Source organism: Setaria viridis, chromosome 3 (assembly GCF_005286985.2).
Source record: "Setaria viridis chromosome 3, Setaria_viridis_v4.0, whole genome shotgun sequence".
Classification (NCBI taxonomy): Eukaryota; Viridiplantae; Streptophyta; class Magnoliopsida; order Poales; family Poaceae; genus Setaria; species Setaria viridis.
In genome coordinates, this window is record NC_048265.2 from 21,612,343 (window position 1) to 21,623,761 (window position 11,419).

Consider the following 11,419-nt stretch of genomic DNA (forward strand, 5'->3'; position numbering starts at 1 on the left):
TCCACATCTAGTGCCATCGTCGTCCCCATGAGTGTGGAGAGTGGCTTAGCATCATCCATGTTAAATTTCCTCAACACGTCCTTCGTGTACTTCCCTTGGTGCACGAAGGTTCCTTCCTTGCTTTGCTTGATCTGTAGCCCGAGGAAGAAGGTCAACTCACCCATCATCGACATCTCGAACTCCCTGCTCATGTCATCTGCAAACTTGGCAACCAAAGCATGAGAAGAACCACCAAAGGTAATATCATCCACGTATATCTGAATAATCAATAAGTCATTGCCTTGCCTGAGGAGAAAGAGTGTTTTATCAACTGATCCCATTTCAAACCCATTCCCAAGCAAAAAGGATTTCAATCTAGCATACCACCCTCGGGGTGCTTGTTTTAGACCATAGAGAGCTTTCTGAAGTTTGAAAAAACACGATCAGGATATTTAGGACTCTCAAAATCAGGGAGTTGTTTCACACACACTTCCTCCTCTATGAAACCATTTAGGAAGGCACTTTTCACATCCATTTGGAAGAGCTTAAAACCTTTAGCCACAGAGAAGGCTAGAAGAATTCTAATCGCTTCCAAACGGGCAACAGGGGCAAAGGTTTCCTCATAATCAATTCCCTCTTTTTGGCTAAAACCTTGGGCAACCAACCTCGCTTTGTTTCTCACAACCAGCCCATCCTCACCTTGTTTGTTTTTGAAAACCCATTTTGTTCCTATAGGATGGTAATTTGGAGGTGGTTCAACTAAAACCCAAACCCTGTTTCGCTCAAAGTTCTCCAACTCCTCATGCATGTCATAAACCCAATTTGAATCAGATAAAGCATGTCCAATATCTTGGGGTTCGAAAGAGGCAACAAATGCAGAATGTGCAAAGTGTGAAATTTGCCTAGAACTGTGCCTAGTGGTGTGTTCATGTAAGTTACCGATAATATGTTGTAGAGGATGACGACGCTGAATGTGCCTTGGAGCCTCTCGCTCTGAAGTCGCCTCCCCCTCAACAGCAGCTGGATCACTCTGATCTTCTTCTTCTTCATCCTGTAGTGGTACTGGTTGATGGCTCGAAGTAGTGGAAGTAGAGGTAGGGCCATCAACTCTCGTAGTCGAAGTAGAAGGTACAAGTGCAACAGCTGGAGCTCGGTCAATCTCATCATCCTCTTCCTCACTACCATCTACACGCTCTTCATCTTCCTCAAATATGCTTTGCCCCATTTCATGTTCACCTGCAACTTCAAAAATAAGAGTTGTGCAAGGCATAGTTTCATCGAATGTAATCTCACAAGTTTCCACGATCCGGTTAGTTTCAAGGTTAAGCACACGATAAGCACGACTATGAGAAGCATAACCAAGAAAAATCCCATCCGTAGAACGAGACTCAAATTTGTCCAAATTCCCTTGCTTCAGAATGAAACACTTGCAGCCAAACACCCTCAGGTGACTCACTTTGGGGGAACATCGATGCATCAGCTCATAAGAAGTTTTCTTTAGGAAAGCTCGCAAGAAGATTCGATTGGAAACATAGCAAGCAGTGTTGACAGCTTCGTCCCAATATTTTCTAGGAGTCCTATGCTCATCAAGCATCGTCCTAGCCATTTCACAAAGGGTCCGATTCTTTCGTTCAACAACACCATTCTGAGGAGGGACATAAGGCGATGAAAATTGGTGTTCAAGACCAAGATCATTGCAAAAGGCTTTAAAACGAGCATTCTTAAATTCTGTGCCATTGTCACTGCGGATAGCTCTCATATCATCTTTTGGTCGCCCGTTTCTCAACCTCAAGATCAAATCTCGAACAAAAGGAAATGCCTCATCCTTAGATTCCAAGAAGAAAACCCATGAATACCTCGAAAAATCATCAACGATCACAAGCACATACCACTTCCCACCAACTGAGCAAACACGAGCCGGACCAACAGTGTCCATATGTATTAGCTCGCATGGATGCTCAGTCATCACCTGATTCACAGGTGGATGAGAAGTGGCAACCATTTTCCCATGTCGACAGGGAGCACAAACAAGATCTTTCTCAAACTTTAATTTGGGCAAACCACGAATAAGATCCAAAGTACTCAAGCGGGAAAGCAAATCAAAGCTCAAATGACCCAATCTCCTATGCCACTTCCAAAGCTCAGAAGATGAGCCAGCCACTAAACATCGAGAAAGACCAAATGACTTGGAAAAATCAACTCGAAACACTTGACCCTCGGGGACGATCATACAAACAAGATCGCCTCGAGAGTCTAAAATCCTTGAGGTCCCTTGCTTAAAATGGACCTCAAAGCCATCATCAAGCAGTTGCGACACAGAGAGCAAATTGAAACCAAGAGAATCAACAAGAGCAACTCGCTTGAGCATGAAATTCTCACTCACCTTGATAACACCTTCAGACAACACCTTACCTTTGCTATTATCCCCGAAAGTGATGTACTCCTTGGTCATCACCGGGGTGAGGCTGGAGAACCATCTGTGATCACCGGTCATGTGTCGAGAGCAACCGGAATCAATAAGCCAGGTGTTCTCCAGGCCTCCGACCTGCTCAAACAAAGGGAGACCAAGGATGAGCAAATGACTCAACACTGGGGTTAGAAAAAAAAAGTAGAATACCAGTGTCGAACCATTTGCTCAAGAGTAGGGTTAGCAAAATCAACCATCTCTCGTCTCATGGGAGGTCTACGACCAACGCTAGGGGGAAAACGTGGTCCGTTGTAGCTCCGAGACTCAAAGCCATGGCCATGTTGTCCTAGGCAATATTGATCATGGCGAGGAGCATGCCTGGCAAAAATACGCGAAGGAGCAAAACGCACACTATCCACACGACGAGGTGGAGGAGCTGCTCTAGGCGCATGTACACCATGAGAAGGGTGGTACATGTCCCTATTGCCCAACTCACGCTCACGCCTCAAAGCCTTCTTCTTGCGAAAGCAAAACTCCTCAAGGTGACCCCATCTCTTGCAATACTCATAGTGGAATCTAGCAGGCTGTTTTAGCTGAGGATTCACTCTAGGTTGTGGCTTGTCTTGGGGTTTTGGTGGAGGTTTCTTAGGAGCAATTTTTGGAAGTGTGTCAAGTTTGTTCTTGAGGTGGTTTGGCTTTTCCACCCAAATGAGTTTCTTGGGTGCTATGGGTGGTGTCTCAATGAAAACTCCATCTCTCACACACTCAGACAAGTTTTGCTCACAAGCTGGATTGGGTTGCTCTCTATTTTTAGTGGGTGACTCTCGAGGGGTGTAGTCAGCCGGTGGCTCACACTGGTTGTAACTTGGTTTCTTTCTCTCACCACTGTTTTGACCCACCTTCTCACACAACCCATCAAAGAACTTGTGCAACCCATTAAAATGACAACCCTTCATGACAGACCGAAGCCTAAAACCATCAACCCTTTTGAACTCCTGAATCATCATTCCTAGCTGAGGTTCCCTACTTGACACCCAACTAAGAACAGTGCGCAAGTAAGAATTTTCATCCTCAACATGTTGCAAATTAAGCTTGAGTTTAGGACAAATAGTGCATTTAAGAAGTTTAGATCTAGCAATGAACTCAGACTTCTCTAAAGCACTAAGCTTAGCACATGCATCATCCAACTGAACTTGCAAAGCAGGGCAAGACTTACATGCATCAAGCAAAAAAGGTCTATTCTTGACCTCATCTAAAGCAGCCCTAGTCAAATCCAATTCATCTACCAATAAAGCATGCTTAGATTGTAAAGATGCAAGACTAGCCATATGAACACCACATTTATCACACTCAACAACATCAGAAATAGTAGAAACAGATTTAAGCATATCTATCTCAATCAAGGCACTTTCTAACTTAGCCTTAAGCTCAACTCGCTCTTTAGCAGCCTTCTTAAGCAGTTTATCTTGATTGATCAGGCAATCATTAAGTTCTTCTACTTCTAGAGCAAGTTGTTTAGGAGTAGGCTTTACCTCAGTTTCTGTGTCAGAGTCACTTTCCTTGTCATCCTTCTTGGAGTTGAGAGCCATGACACAGTACCCGTTGCGATTCTTGCTGCAGTAGAAGCAGAGGCCATTGAAGTTCTTGCCATCCTTCTTCTTTGCCTTGCGGTCGTCGTCCTCCTTACTTGAGCTTGAGTCGGTGTGGTCGTCGGTGTCGGAGTCGACGTCGCTGAGGGAGGCGATGATGGCACGTGCTTTGGCCTTCTTGCGATACTCCTTCTTCTCGCGGTCGGTGTACTTCTTCTTCTTCTTGGTGCCGTCCTTGTTCTTGTGCTTGTTGTAGTCGTACTTGCTCTTGGATTTGTTCTTGTCGGGACAATCGGCGGCGAAGTGGCCTGGCTTGCCACAATCGAAGCAGTTGTTGTTGTTCCTTCGCCTGTTCTTGCGATTGTCGTTGAAGCGCATGAATTGCCTCATGATCAAGGCGAGCTCATCATCATCAAGAACCTCCAGCTGCTCCTCTGAAACAGAAACCAAAGAAGACAAGGCAAATGACATAGAAGAAGAGTTACTCAAAGACTTAGGCTGTCTAGAGCCTGACATGAGAGCCATACTATTTGGATCAGTAGGGCCTCCTTGTTTTGCTCGGAGCCTCTTGTCAACCTCCGTAGATTTCAACTTGGCAAAGAGTTCATCAATGGAAAGTGTTTCATAATTCGGTGACTCGATGATAGCATCAACCTTCGTACCCCACACTTCGTGATCCAAGGCATGCAGGAGCTTTAAAGCTCTATCATGATCAGTGTAGGGTAAGACGGTGATATTTGCTTTCATCTTGTTCACAATAGCCAAGAAACGCTAAAATAAAGCATCGGCAGACTCATCAGGCAAATGAACAAAATTCTCATACTCACGCCTATAAGTCTCAAAGAGTCTAGCCTTCACCTGACTGTTTCCCTCATGGAAACTCTAAAGTCGAGACCAAATCTCATGAGCAAGAGAGAGATCTTCGACTCGATCGAACTCAGCACGACTCAGACTCGCAAACAGAATATCAACCATCTTGCTGTTGGCGTGATACTTATCCCTTTCATCCTGAGTCACACGAGTAGCAGGAATCATATAAGTCACATCCTGAGTGATTTCCCAAACCCCTGCTCCCCTACTATTTAGATGGGCTCTCATGCGAGTTTTCCAATACCGATAATCAGAGCCATCAAAGTAGGGTGCAGCGGTCGAGAAAAAACGCTCAGAGGTCGCCATAATAGGTTTCGAAACCGATTAGGGTATGGAGAAACCTTAACCGGCTCTGATACTAATTGAAGGACCGAAAGGGCGACTAGAGGGGGGTGAATGGGAGCCTATAAAAATTCTCAACGAGGACTAGGCCTATGTCCCAAACGCAACCCCAAAGCACACTGCGCGTTGTATCATCAAGATGACGCAAGTTAACTCGTGACAAACTCACCCTAGGAACGATTTGACACGCTCAAGATATAACGGAAGCAAGACATAAAATGACTTTAACAAGTTTGCTCAAAACACGATTAACCAAGATCACTACTAGCTAATCACTCAACTAAGCATGCAAGAGAAAAAGATTAATTTAAGTGCAAGGCATGACTTAGCAAAGAGTGATAAAAAGCTAACGCAAGTAACACTGATTAGCAAGATACACTAGAGATTAAAATACTAAACAATCTAACAGAGATTAGCTAGCAATTGCATTGATTAATTGAATACAGAGAAAAAGAAACGCTCACAGTGCTGGACCTGCTTGTGTGCTACGCTATTGACCTGGGCCTAAACTACCTGGTGGTTGTGCTGTGCTGCTTGATGGGCCAGGAAGGAGAGATGGCCTGCCGGCCTCCTGTCTCTCATGCCTTGGGCCGCGAGCTGCTTTGGCAGCGAACTGGGCTGCTAGCCCTAGCACGCTGGCTTGGGCCGCTGGCTCCTGCTTGCACTTGTGGGCCGCTTGGTTCTTTTGCTGGGCTGCTACTTGGGCCGCTCGCGCTGACTGCTACTGATGCTCGCGTAGCGCTACTCAGTTACCCGCGCACACGAACAGAGAGACGAACACAAGAACAGGAAGAACCGGAAGAACAAAAGCGAAACTTCAACCCTAAAATCCTCTCTTAATACTTCACGAATCGAGACGAAACTTGAGCCATAGATGTGCAACCCAAAGGCCTAATAGATCCATGAAAAAGATCTCAAAATGCCCAAGTATTCATCGCAGATTTGGAGAAAAACCGAAACCCTAGCTCAAGAACATGATTCAGGAAAATTCAAAATTCAAGCCGGATTCGTGAGGGATTTGAAGGGGGATCATATCAAAGGTGCTTCCTAAGGTCCTAGAAACATTTCCCTTCAACCAATCTCACAAGATTCGAGCTCAAACACGAAGAACAATCAATCCCCAAAAATAGCTCCGAAAATAGCGAAATAGAAAAACGCTCGGGAGACAAAGATTTAGCACGAATTGAGATATCAAAACACAACTAAATCATAAGGACAACATCTTTACAAGATGAGGACTAGCCTCCTCCCTTCATCCACCCACTAAAGATGAAGAAATCAAGAGAAAAAGAGTAATCACTCTCTAATCTCCCTCTCTCCTATCACCTTAAGCACATGACTAGCCTCTAAGCCAAAAGATAATGAGTTTCTAAGCTAAGAGGTACTGAAATAACCAGCCCCCCATCCCTATTTATAGTCCAGGACGAAAGACTATACTACCCCTACAGCTACAACTAAGATAACTACCCACGCAGGAGTATTTTGGTCCAAGTTTTTATTTGTGCATCGGACGGACACGCCGCCTTCACGACTTTGCTTCGCCTCGACGCAAGCTTCGCAATGACGCCACATGCCCTCCTTCTCGAAGCTCCGGTCGCACCGGGCTCGCCCCCAGTTTTGAGGCCCAAACCGGGAAACCTGCTTGCGCGGTGGTTTTGAGGCCCAAACCACCCAAACCGTCCATCTTTGCTTGGCCGCCATGCGACCTCCACGATGTCGACGCGTGTCCAGCCTCTACCAAGCCTCCCGCTCGACTCGACCGACGCCGTCTCCATCTCGTCATGTTCTCCTGCCGTGCCGTGCACCATGTGGACCGCCCGTGACTCCGCCCGGACTCCTCGGGTCCATCGGTCCAAGCCTACTCGCGTTCATCATTCACCGCCCTTGGTCCATCGGTATGAACCTTTCGCTTGACCTTCACCGCACGCCATCGACCGTCACGTCGTATCCTACACCTGCACATCACAAGCCAAGAGCAACATCAATTCAACACAACGTTGTCAATCACTCATCATCCAAGGGTGACCACCATTGGTCCTCAATTTAATTTGAGCGGTTCTACCACATCACCTTTTTCTCACCAGTCGCCTAGGATATGGTCCTCATCAGAGAGATCCTATCCCTTTTTGAGAAAGTCACAGGGTTGACAGCAAACTATGCCAAGAGCCAAGTTTTCCCTATTCATTGCACAGATGATCATATTTCCTTGGTCCGTGACACCTTGCGATGCAAGATCGCAGACTTCCCTTGCACTTATCTGGGTGTGTCGCTCTCAATCTGCAAACTTCCCAAAGCGGCAGTACAACCACTGGTCAACAAGGTCGCTAGGCACCTCCCTCCTTGGAAGGGAAGATTACTCAACAGAAACGGTCGTCTAATCCTAGCCAAATCCACCCTGGCTGCTATCCCTGTCCACATCTCCATGGCCATCTCAATGGCGCCTTGGGCAATTAAAGTCATCGAGACTCTAATCAGGGGCTTCTTGTGGTGTGGTTCTGAAGTTGCTTCGGGTGACCGTTGTGCGGTCGCTTGGGGCCTGAACATCCCAAATCTACACATCATGGGACTGGCCCTGAGATTGCGTTGGTTATGGCTCGCACGTACCGATACACCAATAACTTCGCTAGGCTTCAAATTCTCGCATGGTTTCTCCACCAAAGCTTTCTTTGATGCTTCTATCTCGATCGAGGTGGGGAACGGAGAACGTGCCCTGTTTTGGGAGGACAACTGGAGTGATGGGTGTTCCATAAAGATTCTTGCCCCCAAACCTCTAGGCGACTGGTTTGGCGCACATGAGAAATTCGAGGAGACTGCGTGACGGTCTCATAGGCAGGCGCCGGATATGAGACATCACTCATGCATGTACAGTTCAGGTCATGGTCCAATTTCTTTGAATTTGGGACCGGCTTCGCGATTGGTTGCTGCGCCAGGATCAAGACAGATTCGTCTGGAAATGGTCGAGCTCAGGGGAGTTCCAGGGACAGACAACTTTAGAAAGTACAGGTTCCAGGGAAATGTCGTTTCTTTAGGTGGCTGGTGTTACATGGTCGTTGCTGGACTTCCAACAGATTACGACAACATAACATACGCGGCTGGTTCGCTTAAGAGGTCGAAACCTTGGATCACTTACTAACAGGTTGCGTATGGGATGGTGACGGCGGATGGGACGGTGCCCGTCTCCGCCCGGGTCCGGCCGCGCGTGGTGATAATGTGGGCATGCGGCTGCCCAAGCGCTAACCAGGTCAACTCAGGATGTCAGGTGACGCTAAACGGGCATCCGGCTATCTGTCGACCGCAGCAGATGGGGAATAGCGGGCCGCCAGGTAGTTCGTTTGTGAACTTGGGCCGACGTGCTTCCGCGTCGTCGGTCTCCTTGTGGTGGGCTTAGGTTTGGATGGATGTGTGGACGACTCCGGCCCAGTCAATGCTCTCTCTCTGCTGTTCCGTATTTGTGATCAATTTCTTGTGTTCCTGACAAAAGTACTTTGTGTTTTATCTAGTTGATGAATTCGAAGGGTTTTCATGACTAAAAAACTGAATGACTCCGGGAACCTCACCAAACATAAACAACTGAATCACCTCTGATGATGGCAAAGCTGGCCGAATAAAAGAAATCTTGTTTGTGGCACACGGTTGTATCGGCAAAAGTCAAAGAGGAGGCTAAAACTTGGGTACTGGCTGGAGCTAAGCAACCTTGGAGATCTCTCTTAGTTTTCTTTTACTTTTCCCCTCTTTTCAGTTTTGATGCCCTTGGGGGCTTGTAAACTTCTGCTCTAATCAGTAAATTTTGCACCATGTTATGGATTATTATGGATTTGGTACGTGGGCCCATCGAAGCTCATAAATCTTGACTTTTGCAAATTGAGTGATTGACCCTCGGCAAATATAGACCTTATTTAGTTCACCCCCAAATTCCAACTTTGGCACTATGCAAAAAGAAGATTCCCCATCACATCGAACTTGCGGTACATGCATGGAGTACTGAATGTAGACGAAATCAAAAACTAATTGCACATTTTTGTTGTACTTTGCGAGACGAATCTTTTGAGCCTAATTAGTTAAAGAAGATTCTCCATCACATCGAACTTGCGGTACATGCATGGAGTATTGAATGTAGACAAAATCAAAAACTAATTGCACAGTTTTGTTGTACTTTGCGAGACGAATCATTTGAGCCTAATTAGTCAATATTTGGACAATAATTCACAGATACAAACGAAACGCTACAGTGTTGCTACAGTAATTTTGACACCCCAAAGTTGGGCAACTAAACGAGGCCATAGAATTGGCCATTTACTGAAGTAGTGCGAACACTAGGGCAGAATGGAGTGAGTAAATAGTTGCCACGTTATCCAGTGAGAACCGGGTCCTCGTTTGTGTCCTGAGACGAAAAGTCTCCTCTCATCACTCAGCTGACTCTTCCCGCCTCGTGAGCCGCACCCACAGCCCGTCCTTCATCTTCATCGTCGCCGTCATCTCGTATGCCGGCGGCGCCTCCATTCCGGCCACTGGCGCCACCACTTCCACTCGAAACCTCCGGAGCACGGCCGCCGCGACCGTCTTCATCTGCACGTACGCCATCTCCTTCCCGAGGCACACCCGCGGCCCCGCGTGGAACACCGGGTACCGCGCCGCGTCGACGGGCACGAACTCGCCGCCGTCGCCGAGCCACCGCTCCGGCACGAACTCCAAGCAGTCTTTGCCCCACAGCGTCTTCATCCTCCCCATCGCGTACGCCGAGTAGTTGGCATACCACCCCTCGCGCACCGCCGCGCCGCTCGGCAGCTCGTCGTCGCGCACCGCGACCCTGCCGTTGAACGGCACCGGCGGGTACAGCCGCATCGCCTCCGTGATGGCGGCGTGCAGGTAGTGCATCCCCTTCACGTCGCCGCCGCCCGACGCGGCCTCCTCGTGGGCCCGCCGCTCGCAGCGCGGGTTCGCGGCGAGGAGCCAGAAGAACCAGGTCAGCGCCGACGACGTCGTGTCCTTCCCGGCGAGGACGAAGGTGATGACCACGTCCCGCAGGAAGCGGCGCTTGGCTGCCGGAGTGGGGAACATGGCGCCGAGCTCGCTGCCGTCCTCCTCGTCCATGGCCGCCATGAACCGTGACAGCAGGTCGGCGGCATCCCCGTCGTCGTCGAGGCCGTTCCTCCGACGCGCCTCCTTCGACTCGACGACGGACATGGCATAGCTGTCGATGACGCCGACGGCCTCCCTAAGCCGGCGCGACCTGCCGACGTCGAGGAGCTTCGTGAGGCGCCGCACGAACGTGGCCGGCGCGAGCGCGCGCCGGAAGGAGATCTCGAGGGCGGCGTCGAACGCCGCGAAGAGCGCCTCCTCCTGCCTCGAGTGGGCGTCCCCGCTCTCGACGCCGAACGCGACGTGGCAGATGGTGCCGAACCCGAACCGGCGCAGCGCGGCCTGCAGGTCGACGGTCCGCCCCTCCGCGGCGGCGTCGTCCAGGAGCGGCAGGAGCCCGCGCCGCAGGTGGGCCGCGAGGACGCCGTCGGCGAAGCGGCGGAGCGAGCGGGACGAGAAGGCGTGCGACGCCAGCTTCCGCTGGAGGCTCCAGAGGCGGCCGTCGGCGGCGAAGAGGCCGTCGCCGATGAGCTCCGCCGTCGCGTCGCGGAAGAGCGCGCCCTTGGCGTAGCCCGCGAAGCCGGCGCGCAGGAGGTGGTCGACGTCGGCGGGGCTCCCGGTGGTCACGGCGTGGCCCGCGCCGAAGGGGCCCCACGCCTCGATGGCGCCCGAGGGCGCCGCGCGGAGCAGGTCCGCGTACCAGTCGAAGAAGCGGCGGCGGTTGCGGATGAACTCGAGGGTGTTGCCCAGGAGCGGGTTCGGGTACGGGCAGTGGGCCGTCGTCGTCCATGTCTGCTTGGCTGGAGAGCCCCCACGGCCCCGGAGGCGGAGGACGAAGACGGTGAGGAGGAAGACGAGCACGTAGGCGAGGTGGATGGCTTCCATTGTTGCACGGCACAGACGGCCTCAATCCGTGTTCAACCGAGGGAACTCTAGCAAGTGCCAAATTTTTGAGTCACTAACATGTGGCATGTATGCAGTCAATCCGATCGATGCTTCTGATTTCTTCAAAGCCTCTATATTTTTCTTGCATTTCTTCATGCCTGGTGACAAGTCATGACAGCGTCTGATCCGCACCCTGTTTCATGCTTGACTTTGCGAAGACTAGCAGCTTGTGGGCTGCGCGTGGAATCATCAGCTTGCTTCTGACAGC

At 49.8% G+C, this 11,419-nt stretch overlaps 1 protein-coding gene across 1 annotated transcript; it reads right to left on the bottom strand.

The window, feature by feature from the left end:
* Positions 1-9,340: 9,340 nt before the first annotated feature.
* Positions 9,341-11,419, bottom strand: LOC117847734 (cytochrome P450 94A2). The gene has a single exon (XM_034729005.2). The coding sequence runs from the start codon at positions 11,149-11,151 to the stop codon at positions 9,592-9,594; it is 1,560 nt and encodes a 519-aa protein (XP_034584896.1). The 5' UTR covers positions 11,152-11,419; the 3' UTR covers positions 9,341-9,591.

Coding starts and splice junctions, on each gene's coding strand:
- LOC117847734 (XM_034729005.2), bottom strand. CDS start 11,151: ATGGAAGCCATCCACCTCGCCTACGTGCTCGTCTTCCTCCTCACCGTC.